Genomic DNA, 15733 nt, shown 5'->3' with positions numbered 1-15733 from the left:
AAACTCGCCAAACAACATCGCTAAACTAGTATCCCGAATATTAGGTCAAAATAAATTTTTTTCACAAAGTTATTGAATTTAAAATTTTGCTCCTCACCATGTTTTTCAAACCGAAAGTCTCTACTGGTAACAACGAAAAAGTGACGTCAGTGGAAGGCAGGGTTTCACTTTTTGGGCTGTAGAATTTGTTCCCAACTGATTGGAAGCAGTTTCATGGTGCCAAATGAATGCTTTGGAAGCTCGTACCAATACCCCCGCACCAGCACGGAACAAATGATTGGCATGTTCTATTTTTTAGACTGCTTGGTTGACTTGCAAGCCTGCCCACGAATGACGTCACGGCACTGAAAAGTGTGGGTATATTTTAATGTTGGCTTTTGCATCGTTTTCATTTGCCGATTTCACAATAACTATTTTGAATTTCGCAATACTAAATAGCATACTGGAAAGGGTGAAGGACGGGGAGCCAGAAAATATAGTTAGTTGAGGTAGCTCAAAAAATCGCCGGAGTACCCCTTTAACAAACAACTGGTAACTATAGATTGAATTTGATGGGATAAACAAAAGCAGGCTTGGGAGAAAATAAAAAAGCAGATATGTAACACAAACCAGCACTGGCCCCTTGAATTGGCTTCTGAATCACACGACCAAAGAAGTCCAGAACAACCTGAAAAATAATTGAAAATTAACACAACCTAAAATCTAAAAAATTTACCACTATTCCTTCGCTTCTCACAGGTTGAGCTAGTTGGTTCATTGCTTACGGTGAATCAGCAGCGTGAATGGCGTTTTTTTTTGTTTTGTTTTTTTGTGCGTGTGTAATGTAATTTTTGTTTAGCTGGCCCATTCTGGCCAACCTTCACTTCTGTTTCACAACCACTTGTTGCTCAATCCCAGATTATACTGCCCAGCTGGTAGCCTGGAACTAGCCTATCAACACAATCCACAGTAACGTACCAGAAGACAAAGCAATGTCAAGGATAAGGACACAACAGTGATAACAATGCCAGAGTCAGAACATAAGAACGAGCAATTATTAAACGAAAATCCAGTTGCAAAAACAAACAAAAATGAATGCAAAGGTTTTGATACAAGAGAAAACGTCAAGGGAACAGCCATGCTAAAATATTCTGCCTCATAACGTTTCCTTGAAGAATCGAAATTTCTTAGCAAAATGTTGGCTGCCAGAGGTTTTCAGGAGTATCCACTTCAAGTTAATACATTAGTAGTATATGTCCTAGAGCCATTGAATAAGCTATGCTTCAGAGTAATGCCACTTTAGTCATAGTGTTGCAAAGGAGCAGTATACAGCCAGTTGTCACCAGTTTTTGCCAAGCTGCCTAACAGGTAGCAAATGCAAGAAGCGCTGTTTGTCCTACTGCTAGCCAAAGCAGTTCTCAACAGAGAACAGGAATGTTGTCAGTCCCTAAAAGCTGCATCTAAAACTCTCAACACGTGATATTTAAGAACCGTAACTGTCACCAACGACACCTTTGCGGCTCTAGGCCACAAACTTGCAGCACCCACAACCCACAAGCTGCCTGCACAAAAGCGAATGCCACGTGACACTAACAGACGAAAAACTGTCGTAGCGGCATAAGACGAAGGGCGAAAAGAGTGCCGAAGGTCCGAGCGTAGCTCTCGAATTAGTCTACTGTGACATATACTATGTACTCTGAAAATCAACTAACCAATCAATCAATCATACGAAACATTGTACATCCGTAACAAAACCCACAAAGGTAATGATAATCTTTGGCTCACCCTTGGTGACTCCTCCACAGGCTTGAAACTGGGCTTTGGCGGTGGCTTCCAGGGAGTCGCCACCGCGGTCGGATTTCGGTGGGTTTCTTTCACAGGCACGGGAACGTCGGGGACGTCGCCCCTCCGCATTTTTTCTACCTCGAGCTGCGACGTATGAAAGGAAAGTCACCCAATGCTTCGTCAAAACAATGAAAAAAGCTACTACTTTAAAATAAAACGTGCCGATTTGAGCTAAGCTCACCTCTCTGGCAATGAGCTGCTTGGTTGCGTATGTCAGCTGCGGCGGTTGGGTGACGCCAGGGAATCTCGTCACTTCGTCGATGCTCCTGCGTCGCGGAAGTGACTTAGTCGAACGGGCGCACGCCGAGCTAACATTCTTTTCATGTCCGACTCGGAAATGCACCGATCTTCAAGACCCCAAAAAACTGAGCCAGAAAATTTGTCACGTGCAAGCAGTAAGCCAAAATTTTTGTGGTAGGTTTTATCTCCTAAAATTTGATGACATAACCCTGCTCCCATGAGAAATGACAAAAATATTTTTTTTTTACCTTAATTAACTCTTTCCTGACCATGGGAAAAGTAGCGATTTTAAAAAAATCCGTTCAAACGCTTTTATTTTCCTATCTAATTTGCATATGGAGCTATATGACACATCAAAATGTCCCAAATAGTTGTTCTTTCAAAAAAACAGAGGTTGGTATAATGCAAAAAAAAGATTTTAAATTTTTATTCCTCGAAAATACAATGTATGTGCAAAAGGCATATAAATGTCGAAACTTCTACAGCCATGTGAAATTAAACCACAAAAAAAGAAAAATTTAAAATACACAAAATGTGCCCTGGCCACACCCACAGCTATTACTTCTGAAAGTTAGTGTACTCTAGAGGCTCTGTTACACTCTGATGTTGAGCGTAGCAAACGCAGAGCAGCGCAGAGCACACAGATGCCGATTGGTTGCAGATATCGAGTTCCTGCTCGCCGGCTAATAAAAGGTGCGTGTTCTGCGTTATGCTGCGTTCGCTACACTCAACGTCGGAATATAACAGAGCTTTTGGTTTGTCGGAGGGTTAGCCTCTTTAACACGTGTTTTTTAACGAAGGAATTCTTATATTGGTGAAACACAGACAGTAGATCACATGCCCAGCAGAATGCTTTTTTTTTTGCTCTACTTTGGTTTTGTCATATTCTTGATTGCAGTTCCTTCATATTTAGCAGTTTTTGTCCGCCTTGTAGGGAACATTAGACATGCACGCTGGCTCAGAACAGCATTGGAAATTACAGTGATGCTTACCGACAACCATTTGTTAAGCAACGCCTCTAACATCGTTTAAAGTGTCCCCGTAGCTCTTGAGGTACAAAAAACATGCCACAATACAGCTGAATTACGTAAATATTGCCATTTTTGTTACAAAGACTGATGAAAGCAGTGAGCCATGCTAGACAAGTGCAGCCACCGTTCCCAGGACTATTTTTGACAGCGCACCAGCTTTTGATAATGCTCAAACCTACTACATGTCGAAACCAAAACTACAGTTCTTCGGCTATCCACGAGGTTGTGGAACATAATTCTCCACCCTAAATTTAATCTCTTGACGGCGCTCGGAAACCATCGATCACCAGTGATCACCAGCATATGGGCGCGGTCAGGAAAGAGCTAAAAAATTTTGATGTTGGACGCTAATGCGCCAGGTTGACAACGTAAATGTCTGCCTAAAAAAATGGCAAAAAATTTCTTGTTATCTTTTCACAGGAATTGTGCTACACATACAATTTACGCGAGTTAACACAAGCGTTGCATCAATGACAATGTACATGCTAAGGCATTTTGCAATTATTTCTAAGCGGTTTGAATTCAGCAGCACTTTTTGCAGCGAGGGTTTGTACTCAATATTAGGGACATGGCTACTGTACAGGCCTGTGCTCATTAGAGGGTGTCATGCTGTTAAATAATTGTGACATCCACACTTTCCTTTGGTGCAACAAACAGAAGACTACAGAAATATAAAAATGACTACAAGACTGGTACTTCACTAGTTATGGTCGTCGTAATACTGTTTGCCATAGAAAAGAGAAATACAAAAAAAAAATACCAACAAATTCCATAAAAGCTTACCAGATACCAATGCCCAACATCCCATAACAAACAATGCCATAAACATCCCATAACAAGAAGAAGCATTTATCAGTACACAAACAAACTCCATTACAAGTTAGCCAGTAGTATGTCTAGTTTACCACTCTTTTAAAATGTTACACAAAATGACTATGGCACTGGGAGCCCTGCAACAGATTTATGAGCATGCATGCTAAGTCAGTTTCATAAAAGAACTAAAATTATGAAATGAATGGGATGAGGGGTTGTAGCTCTGGAGCGGCATTTTAAGTTGCTCCAAGAAATGAGCAAGCACTCACGGTTCAAGTGCGTACTGGTAGACGCCGTCGGCTGTCCGTGCCTGGTGATAAGTCAGGTTGAATGAAGCCATGACTGAGATGACCTGCTGAAGTTTCTGCCGCTCTTCAGCGCTGAACAGCTGGGTGTTCACCTAGGGACCGCAGACAAATCACAGGCAAGTACTGCCAAGTAAATAATGCATGTGAGCTGGTAGACATGCGAGTTGGTTAGCAGATTGGTTGCTGTAGTACTAATTAGCATTGGGCAACACATTACCAGTGTCCAGACCTTCACATTTGTCTACCCTCTTAACATTTGTCTACCCTCTTTTTCCTCCCTCGTTCCGAGGTTAACTGACATCTCGAATAATAATAATAAACAAAAGCTCATTGGGAAAATGACATGAGAACACTTTGATTACTGCATGGCATATGGATAGTGTGGAAACATATCTTTGCAGAGGAACTTCTGTAAGACTGCTTAGCTGCTTGGAAACTTGTAACAATTGGCATATTATGAGAACTGGCAGTGTTAGATGGTCGATTGCAAACAGGCTGCCGACCTCCCAGTTACAACTAAAAAGATTGTGATAAACAATGCCTCTACAAACATAAATGAAGTGCAACATCGACCGGAACTGAATATAACACCAAAATGTGATGCCCTCTACTTGACCATTCCAGTGAACTTCCCACAGCAATTGTTCTGTGCAAGTTCTGCTTGCACCACTAGAGTAAACTGTGACTGTTATGTGTCAAGGCTGAATATCATTCTTGCCCGACCATTCCAATAGTAATATTTGCCACCGACAATTGCCAATTGCTGTCAGACGTTGACAGCTCCTCCAGTTGTTGGCTCAGACCCCAGCCAAAGTGCCCATCGTCTGACTAAAGCTTCTTACAGTGTAGACGTTGTGTAACTGAAATTTCAGTGGCATGCTGAACACCTTTGGGTGGTCAGCATTAGTCTTCAGTCTTTCACTCGGGAGCAAAGCAAAGCATGTTGGTTGCTTAGACAGTGTGAGGTTGGTCTGCCAACAAATGGCAGCACTACTTCACACTGAAGACGACAAATTTAGCCAGTACGGTATGACTGCCAGCCTGGAGTCTTTAAAATGCATCACGCAGTAGCGATACACAACTGCCTGCCGGTACGATGCTCATTCAGATCGAAATGGGCAGTGGTAGGGGTTGAACCGAGGATGTCTGGGCTCTGCAGTACGAACTTCCGCTGCCTTTGTATTGAACTTTTGTTTCGACACTTTGACTACGACATCCTCGATTTTACATAGGGAACCTGCGTCCAGAAGCGGGATTCCAAGACTGACCGGCCTGATGGTGGGCTGGAGGATGCCCGTGAGCCAGGGCAGAACGTCGAGCACCAGGGTGCTCCCCGTGAGGTAGCAGCGACTCTGGGGCGACGTGTCCGCCCGCAGGGATGAAAGGATGTTGGACAGCTGCGTCTCCTTCCCACGGGCCTGCCGGGCAAAGGGTGAGGGGCAAAGCGTGAGGTGCGACTGGGTACACTTCAATTCAATGATGGCCATCCAGTTAATAAGGAACTGGTCCGAGCTTTTGTCATAAAGCAAATCAAAAACAATTAAAAAAAACAGCAGCCAAGATTTTTCCTTTTTTTTTTTATGGCATGTTTTACTTAGAGTATAGAGAAGGAAAAGTTGCATTTAGGAATGTTGTACCCTGTTGTGCTCCTTCTCTATTAATCAAGTTTAAATCGTTATGCTCTTTATACCATTAACAAAAACCCAGTGTTATATATACATACATAGCACAATCCCGTTAGCACGAACTAGAGTAACTTGATGTTTCCAGAGTATCACAATCAATAGCGTCCGCTGTGACTGTTTTATTTTAGCTATGATCGGCCATTTTGGCACCGAAACGTATATAGTGGAAGGGATTTTAGGGATGCCAACCGCCGTCTCCCAAATGGACACGCAGCGAATTACCACCTAAGTTAAGACATACCCAGGTGGGACGCGCTACCTGAAATCACCGGTGAGACATGGTTCCATAAAAACAATATTAATTGCCTTGTAAACTAAACTTTTAAGAAAACATCAGGCTCCTGTCATTCTGTAGTAAGCTCCGGTGAAAATTTTCTATAAAAAGAGTTCTCGGCTGGTTTTTACGCAAAAACATGCTTGCTAAATGCTCATAATGACCACAGTAAAAAAAAAAAAAAAAAAATTGAGCCGCCATTTTGGCGCCGCCAAGCCCGGGAGCTTCGGTACTCTGGGAACATTCAATGACTCAAGCACGAACGAGGAGTCGGTGATTTTTCCTTATTGTTTCTCAGAACTGGAAAGCTGCCATCAAGTCAAGCTAGAGGGGCAGAAAGTCCCAGCTCAGAGCACTATTTAAGCGTTAAAGATTGGTGCCCATCGATGCTCTGTCTGAGCAGACTATAATAAAGTACCGATATCGTGTTCGCGTTAACGATATTGTGCAGTGTCCAACACTTGACTTTGTTATCTATAACATGCACATGGTGGCCGTTTCACGCCATCAGCGTCACACAGCAGGCGCTTCCAGGAACACTGCATGTCCGCCGCAGCTGAAAATGCTATCGGAAGAACGATTTCATCATTTTAAACTCCCTTGAAAAACAAATATTTCGGTGTTTAGAAAACAAAACACACCCTGTATACACTCAAATGGCAACAGTACAACAAATCCACGCAAACAAAGATGTGCCTCATCTCGATATAGGTCAATCGCCTCGCCAAAGAGAGCCGGATCAATGACCTCAAGAAGAGCAGAAGCTAAAGGGTCCCTAGGGCAGTTAATGGCGAAAGCAAAAGGCAACACACCTCGAGGAAGGAGTTCTGGAACACCATCTTGGTGTAAGGCAACACTGAGAAGGCGCAGTGGAAGGCTGGTGCGACATAGGGGAGGTACGGGTAGAGCGAGTAGTTCTGTAGGCGGTGGACAGTGTTCAGCAGTCCATCCACAAAGCACAGCCACTCGGGACCTTGCTGAATCTGCACCAAGTTTGCAACAGAACAGAAGAAAAAAGGGAGAGAAAGGGTAAGAAAGACGGATCATATTGAATCTAACATTAAAGGGTCACGCAGCTAAGCGCTATATAGCGGCAGCATATTTTTTGGAAGTGGCTAGCAGAAAAAGAAAGCGGCAGAGCTTTCAAGAATTCTCTTCAACTAGAGTTTTTTACACCCTGTGTAATTGGCGATTTGCCTGTTCAAGAGCTTTCAGGTTTCTGGCAATCATTTTGTATGCTGAGCGTGAAATAAAATTGATTTCCAAAAAAAGAGAAAGAAGCAAAAAGCAATGCAAGACATCCAGATTCTGACTGACGCTGAAAGGCAGAAGTTGGAATAAAAAGGGAAACAGATGTAGTGCTAATACATAAAACAAAAAGAGACTTGCAGTCTGGAAGTTGGGATCCTTGAAGTTGACGTGCACATAGTTGTCGAACAGCGCCTGCACAAACTTTTCGTAGTCTCCAAAAGCCTGCGTTGAATGGACCAGGTTTTCAAACCTGGAACAAAAACAGTATGTTTCAGAAAAACCTGCTTCAATGAACACAAACAAATAAGAGAGAAAGAATAGGACATGATTAAAAATAGTTTACAAGGAAGGTCAAACGGAACAAAAGCGGAGCACCTCAGGTCTTCGGGACTCCGGAGTCTGGACAGTGTCAGGTCCTCGTCGCCATAGAGCTGTCGGTACGCCTTCCTAAATTACAGTGGCAAAAGAATAACAATTACAATAAGAAGTGTACTCCTCCTCCTTCCCTAAAAGCAGAAGAACCAAACCATAACAAATAAACAAAACCACAAGCCTCCATGATCCTGAAAACGAATGTCCCAGAAGTGTAAGAGTGGCAACAAATGCTTTGCTAAGAGACTTAGCTTCTTCAGGGTAAAGCCACTCGGAACTGGAGAAGCTCAGTGTCATACAGCCCCTTCCCCTGGCAAATAGAGAGTGCTCGCATATTTGGTATTCGGAGCATCTGGCCTCGGTAGTGCAGCGGCCAAGCGACGGCTATCAGGGGCACGCAAGGCAGCAGACAAAGCTGCTCTGCTTGCTGGCATTTCTGCTGCGTGGCTGCCACTGCCGCTGCTATGGTGCTGTTCCGACTGTTCTTTCCACCACCGCCACCCTCCGATGCCTCACCAGTCCCGTGTACAGCGCGAAACCCGCAGTGCTGGACGAGCGGGGCTTGTTGTTATTGCTTCAGCTTATAAGGCAACCAATCGACATATCCTTCCCGCAGAATAATAAGCATACCCACCAAGTAAGAGTGACTTTTTACACATCTTGATCGCAACCCTGGCTGTTCGGAGGGAACGTTAACACCTCGGCACCGAGTCTTATTGCTTCGTCGACCTTCGACCAGCTCGTAACGAGGCTTGTAACAGTACCACATCCCTCTGATAATCCCATAACTTTATATGGTCAAGTGCTAACGGTGCAGTCGCTTTCATGGCTGCTAAAACATTGCTATTGCAAATATCCAAGCTGAAATGTTGCAAGTGACTATGGATCAAACTCCCCCAAAAAAGGCGGCACAGAGAACTTCTCCAGACCGCTCAATGCGCTCCACCACTTTCCCACAAGCCTGTTGGAGCCGCTCGGCGAGTGCTCCACCGGCTCCAGATCTACGAGCAGAACACGGAGATTGTACGTATCTTGCTAGGGGCAAAGGAATCCGCTCACCATGCGCCCACCGGGTGCTTTCTATTTGCCAGGAAAGGGGCTCTTACTAAAATATAAGCTACCTCTCGGAGTCTTGCAGAGGGTTGCTTTTCCAGTTCTTCATGCAAGCTCTGACCATTGTTGTGCTTTGTTTTCATTTTCAAGTTAACATTTGGTACCATTTCATTTGAGAACTGGAACAAACATGCACTAGAGGTCACGGAACATGATAGTGTAGATGGTATTTTAAATGACTTACGGAAAATTATTTCGATCTCCCTTGTACTATACTTTGGTCTTGTTAAAATCGCTACTGACTTCATTTATCACAATATCTACCCAACTACCGCTTGGGCCAAATGTATCGATGGTGGTTTGAAAGGACCGCATAAATTGGTTTCTTAACTTATCGCGCTGGAATTTACTACACAGCTGCCTGAAGTAAAAAAAAAAAAGAATAAAATAAAGACTGGTTTTGTCTAGAGCACCATATAGCTCCTACGGAGCAGAGTAGCGCAATCCTTTGATCCGCGTGTTTCGCCGACAACATGGCCAACAGAGCAGCGCGGCGAAAGTCACGTGGTACTCAGGGTTCCAGGAGGCGGCCCGCCCTATGAGAGAATACATGGAGATCGACTCAACACGGCTGATTAAAAAATAAATGCCAAGTTCACACTTTTCGAAACTAGTCTGTCATGAAGTTGGTAAAGCGCCAAACACTCTATCAAAGTTTTCATAATATCAGATGTGTGTGAAAATTTTGAGAAGGCTATTTCCAAGGCAATGGCGTTTGAAGCAGACGATTTTTGTACGCAGCGGAGGTGGACTTCCTGGGTTGGCTGGAGCGGGTCACGTGGACGGTGCGATGTCTACGTGACGTCGCCGCGTCGTCTGCTGCATGATGCCGCTCAGGCAATTTTTAAAAACAAATTACGCCCTTACATGGCACCCAAATTAGCGCAAATTAATCTAAAATGTTTTTTTATGTCAAAAACTACTGACGTTCCGTATATCCCCGCAGTATTGAAGAAACAGCGATTTTCTCACGTTCCCCATGCATTTCTGAATGGTGTTGGAACCCCCGGCCGTTCGCCGCTAGTCACCGAAAGAGGGCGTTCTAGATTGCGCTACTCCGCTCCGAAGGAGCTATATAGTGCTCTAGTTTTGTCTATGGAATAGTTATTGCTAAGCCTTTCATCTCAAAATCATCAGAAAATCGTTGTGGGCTATTCTGGCATTTACTACGATTGAAAAATTTGTGAAATGAAAATAAAATAGAACTGGCTTACCTATTCTTCACTTCATTTGGCCCAAATAAGTGCCACAGTAACACATTATATTTTTCTAGTGTACATGCAAAGTATAGGAAAAACATAGTTTTTTTTAATTTTTTTATTTACTTAGGTGAGTTGATCTTTCCACAATTTTAGCGAAAGCTTCCACCAACTTTAGGCGCCTCTGTAGTAAATCCTAGCGCGATACATTAAAACGGCCATCGATCCCTTTGACCCACGCAATACGTACGCTTTGTCTTGGAATGTTATTTCTGCACTTTTTTCCTGAAGTGTACATTGCTGTTTTATTTGCATTCTGTACAATCTACTTCAAAAGGTGTTTTTGTTTTCACCTGTTTATGTAGCACCCACACCTGCTGAAGCTCTCAAACGTGAGCCAGCAGCATGTATGAATAATAATAAGTAACAATAATAATGACAATGTACACTGTGGCCATATAAAGTGATTAGTGGTGAGTTAAAAAACAAAAAGGAAACAAAATGTGTTACTGTGCTTCTGAAAAAAAAAAAAAAAAAGACACTTGAGAGTTTGTTAGCAGACTCAACAGTCTTGCTTTGTCAGAAGAATCACAACTACAGGGTGTCACAAAAGAAAATTTACACGGTTTTTGTTTACCGCAAAAATAAACTAGGCATCGCCGAACGCTCATTCTCCGCCCAAAGATAGAGCTAGAGGTCACAACCAGATGCCAAAGTTTCAGCCCGATCCGATAACTTAGTCAAAAGTTATAAATGATTTTCTGAAAATTTGAATGGGAAAATGGCGGCCGACGGAGTTTTCGAATGAATGGGGCTCTATGGCACCAGAAACCGAAAACAGGCAAAATTGGGCTCCATTTTCCCATTGAAATTTTCAGAAAATCACTTTTAACTTTTGATTAATTTATCGGATCGGGCTGAAACTTTGGCACCTGGTTGTGACCTCTAGCTCTACCTTTGGGCCAAGAATGAGCCTTCGGCGATGCCTAGTTTATTTTTGCGGTAAAAAAGACCATGTAAATTTTCATTTGTGACACGCTGTAGATTTGTGCAGGACACTGCTAACATAGAAAAGGGCTTAATGTGTCCGCAATCTTCAAATTCAAAGACACAGCGCACATTAAAACAAAGTTTCCCAAATCAGACATATTTAACATTTGAAATGCCAACAGAAATCAGACGATCCAAAAGCATCAACCGCAAGTGTCCGAGCTAGTAGGGTTTCCCTGCATGTTTCCGGATCCAGGTTTCTCAGTAGAGAAAAATTTGCTGCAGCTTTGTTATAGGTAGGTCGAAAGTAGAAGATAGTTAAAATATGTCAAGCAAGCATGGAAGCGCAGCAGAGCCATCAACAGAAAACTCAAAGAGCCATACAGATCTGGGGGAACTTGTAGAGGGGATAAAAAGCTAAGACTTCTCTGCACAATGTTTAGGATGAATGTCATACTCATTTTTCTGTCCACCAAAATAAAACAAATATGTAAAAAAAAAAAAAATGTTGGTGCAATTTTAGAAACAAGAAAATAAAAGCATCGATTTGAAAGGGGTTGGGAGTAGTCTGTACACAGAAGCATAAGAAACCTGAAGGCAACAAAAACACATCCTGCTGCTGCAGAAACATGGCAACAGTACCTTTTTTTATTGGGTCAAGTGACTTATCCAGACTTGTAACTCGCACAACAAACTAGCATTAATGTTGCCAATACACGAAAACAAAAAAAACTGGGAATGGTTTTATAATAATGGCATTTTATATTTATGTTTCCAGTGCATTGACACAATGTTGCACCAGCAACACAAAGCGAGCAGTCCACGTAAGGTCTACCTGAGTCTCATCTTGTCTGCTACTTGAGTGTCTGGATTACTACTTCTGTACCGAGACAGTGCACCCGAATTGATATGGAGCATGCCAACCAAGCTGGCAAAATTGACCCAATGTCATAGTGAGGAAGCTTTCAGCAGATTGCTTGGTAGCCAATAAAGAGTAAAGTTTTTCTTTCCGTACCTGTCGTTTCGAGGCTTCTGAAAGACCTCTTGCAGGACGGAGAACAGACCCCTCTGGATATCCTTCTGCCCCACGTTGAATGTGCGCACATCTGTCAGTGTCAGTTGCTGCTTGCGACTTTGTACAAACTGCACAGGACAACCGAAAATCATTACTACACAATTGCAATTGTATATTGGTTAATCAATTTTTTTAAAATCTTTAATTGTTTGATGTCTGTGGAGTTTTTACAACAACAAAAATGTAAGGTCATGCCAGATCTCTGAGGGGATAAAGTCATACGACCTCGCTTATCTTTTTTTCCAAAGTCATACTAGTGGTTTGCCTACAACCAGCCAAACATTGAGTTTTTCCACTGCATTTCAGACGTTTGACATTGACATTAAAAATATATTGAAGTGAATTACTTGCAGTACATTTCAAGGACAAACTATGCCATAATATCAGTCGATAGGAACTGAGGACATGAATATAATTATTATTATTACGATTTTTAAGTAGGATGTCTCATCGAGAAGCAGAACACACCTTTAAATCCCTCAACTTCTATGCTTCTCTTACAAGATAATTTATGCCTTTAATCTAACCATATACATCTCACATGCACAATAACTACTATGTATACGTAATAGTTACACAACACACAGGCAAGAAATTATGAAGAATACAGTCTGTTACCTTTCAATACACGTATGACAACACCGTACTCCGTTTCAATATAACTTGCTGAACTGCAGAGGCTGCAGCCCTCACGACCCAATAAGGGCACCAAAGAAAGGCACGTGATAACACTCCATGGTCAACAGTTGAACTCGCATGATTCCATTTATAACAAGAAGATATGAAGAATAAATAATCACAAATTTAGTTTCAATTATATTTAAACCAAAAAGTGATGCCGCATCCGTATCCGCTCGATTTTTTCCGCCTTGTTGGCCGTGGCCGTTGGCAATAGCAGCCGTGTAATTGGCTGGTTCTGCTCAAAACACTGCACTGTGCCCTGCCATTAGCACCCGTCACAGATTCGTGGCTAAATTGAGCATATGGTTGTTTCGTAAACTGTTCCCGAAGCGCTCACTTTTCTCGTGGACAGATATGTTGCTGCAGTGGACGTTCATCCGAAGTTGGTTGGTTTTGGAGCAGACGACTTTTAGCTAGCAGACGACAGCCGGTTCCTCCGGGCCTCGCACCTTGCATTTGGCGTGGGGACACAAATGCTCACGTGAAAACGGGTCACGTGCCTCACTCCGACGCTCTTATTGGGTCGCGGGGCCCTAGCCTCCACAGTTTGCCAAGTTATCGTGAAACGGAGTATAGTAGCTATGTATTATTGCAAAATAGATTCTGAGAATACAGGCATAATGTACGACAGATAACAGATGTCTGACAAGCCACTAAGACTACCTGGAGAGTGGACAGACAGGAACGGACATCGTTTTCAGCTTTCTCACACAGCGCCAGAATGGCTGCAGTGTCACCTTTCATCCGTTCACGACGCATGATCTGCAAAAGCACCGCAATTAAAATTTTGGACTTAAAAAGAAAACATTAGTAAGGACAGATGAAACCTAATTCACATCATACAAAGGGGCATAAAAAAAAGCAAGACAATAATTTTCAACAGCTGTAAAGTTAATTGCAACTTTAGTTTGTGAACACTTCACGGACATTACAGCGAAATCTATGTTGTAACTGTAATGAGCACAGCACCTCACTGTCTCCAACTACCATAAACAGAGCACCGAATCGAAACAAAACTGTGCCAGTATCTTTTTTTTTGCTGGCAACCAAAACCGTTTGTCGGCAATCATAGCACATCTTGACCACATGGGCTCTTTTAGGACGGACTCGAACTTCTGCGCTTAAATGTAGCAGTAATTAGAGACATTTCTACAAACAAAACTGCCTTTGTAACTAAGTTACATTTCAGTTTAGCTAACTATAACTTTGAGTAACGTTTGCTTCACCCCCAGCTCATGGTCTTCCGTCGGGTTTGGCTGCGCTTGTGCCAAGTTCGTTATCGAAAGTAGAAAGCTTTCGCTGGAGGCAGAACTTCTACTGCAGATCTTATGTTGGAAACAAACTATATAGGGTCCGAGACTTCACTACAAAGTCACTTGACATCAAAGCAGAACTAAAAATATTATCGTCACCTCTTGCAACCGAGAGGCGAGCCTCGTCTTTGCAATCTGGGGGAAGTGCAGAGCAAGTGCAATCTGTCGCAGAGGCCGCAACGCCGGGACGTACCTGCCCAGAAAGACAACAGTAATGCAGCTGCAATTCTGCCAACTACAAATGCACAAAAGCAGAAAAAAAAAAAAAAAATTCTGAATGTTTGATGGATTTTGGTTTAAAAAGACAGTGAAAAAATATGCTCAGAGAAGATTGAGAGAGATATACGAAAGGACAAAACGGACGACACAGCTTCCGACTTTCAATGAAACGTTTGGGAAATGGATGGCTTTTCTCTCCTATATGCAAATATGCAAATATCTCGTCGGGGCCCCAAAGCGGCTGTTGGGCGCAACTATTTTTTTTTATTCTCCTGTCTAATGCTACTTAAACTACCCCTACAATCCCTACAATCTGCAGCAGCGTACTTGGAAATCCAAATAGTGGAAGCAGTCTCCTTCATTTGTCTTTGTATTACACATACGTTGGAGAGTTTTGAGATGCAATGGCACAGAAACTCACAGCTCGTTGCAGATGCAGATGACAGGTCTGAGGAGGAGACTGCCCTCTTTCCTTGACCGCTTCTTGCCTGTGCCAGTGTTCGTCGGCCCACTAGACTTGATCATGTTCACAAGCATGTTGATAGAGGCCTTTGTTGTTGTTTTTTTATTTAATTTTAGCCAGGTTAAGCAGGAAAAAAAGAAACAAATTAAAAAGAATATGTTGATAATTCTGCAAAGAAGACATGCGGTGCTTACGGATCAGTGAGCGCAATTCTGAAATTCGAGGACTGAACTTCGTTGCACCTCTAAATATGCTACCGTAGCACAACCATACATTACTGAGATTCTAATGAGTCATGTCAAATCATTCCTCCAATTCAAAAATGCAGTGTCTCAAAGTATACAAAAGAAAATTAACATAAGATACAAAGGGGCAACATAGAAGACAGGAGGCAACGTGCGAGAGCTCTTCAAACTAGAAACAATGTTGTGATTCTGCTCGGACACAGGTCAGAAGCCATGCAACCAGACGATGCAACAAATGCCCAATCATTCACTTTCCGGAGCTCAACTTACGGTATAACTTCTGAAAATATTGAACATCGTTTAGTAAGGACGCAATGAGCAGGAATGCTCAAGTATATTTCCATATTGACGCTAATCGTACGGCAAACATCAATCAACCGCATGCTCGCGAGTTCTCCCGACATGCCCCCCAAATGTAAAAAAAAGAAAATGAAAACCAGGAGAGGAAGGGAGATATTACGGCTGGCGCCCCATCAATCTCGTCGATGATGAGGCAGTTGGGACGGGGATCCTGGCCCAGCACCGCCCTCATTTGGGTGGCAGCTTCGAGAGTGGTCTTGAACACCTCGGGGCTTCGGTCATCACTGAAACGAAACAGAAGTAATGCCCTAATGTCGCTATACTCGTTTTCACCTCA

At 42.8% G+C, this 15733-nt stretch overlaps 1 protein-coding gene across 1 annotated transcript in view; it reads right to left on the bottom strand.

Moving 5' to 3' along the window:
* LOC8043331 (chromosome transmission fidelity protein 18 homolog) overlaps positions 1 to 15733 on the bottom strand; it is a 30008-nt gene that overhangs the window by 3176 nt on the left and 11099 nt on the right. The window contains exons 9-21 of the mRNA XM_029974983.3: positions 15557 to 15680; positions 14810 to 14937; positions 14269 to 14362; positions 13520 to 13618; positions 12116 to 12243; positions 7802 to 7873; positions 7565 to 7676; positions 6988 to 7158; positions 5485 to 5634; positions 4178 to 4308; positions 2006 to 2090; positions 1765 to 1908; positions 610 to 667 (exon numbers count right to left, since the gene is read on the bottom strand). Of these exons, the coding sequence (XP_029830843.2) occupies positions 610 to 667; positions 1765 to 1908; positions 2006 to 2090; positions 4178 to 4308; positions 5485 to 5634; positions 6988 to 7158; positions 7565 to 7676; positions 7802 to 7873; positions 12116 to 12243; positions 13520 to 13618; positions 14269 to 14362; positions 14810 to 14937; positions 15557 to 15680 (1496 nt within the window). The remainder of the gene's footprint in view (positions 1 to 609; positions 668 to 1764; positions 1909 to 2005; positions 2091 to 4177; positions 4309 to 5484; positions 5635 to 6987; positions 7159 to 7564; positions 7677 to 7801; positions 7874 to 12115; positions 12244 to 13519; positions 13619 to 14268; positions 14363 to 14809; positions 14938 to 15556; positions 15681 to 15733) is intronic.

This window comes from Ixodes scapularis, unplaced genomic scaffold, assembly GCF_016920785.2.
Source record: "Ixodes scapularis isolate PalLabHiFi unplaced genomic scaffold, ASM1692078v2 PGA_scaffold3__209_contigs__length_174095766, whole genome shotgun sequence".
Lineage (NCBI taxonomy): Eukaryota > Metazoa > Arthropoda > Arachnida > Ixodida > Ixodidae > Ixodes > Ixodes scapularis.
Note: the sequence above shows the minus strand (reverse complement) of the source record. Positions and strands in the feature narration are given on the sequence as shown.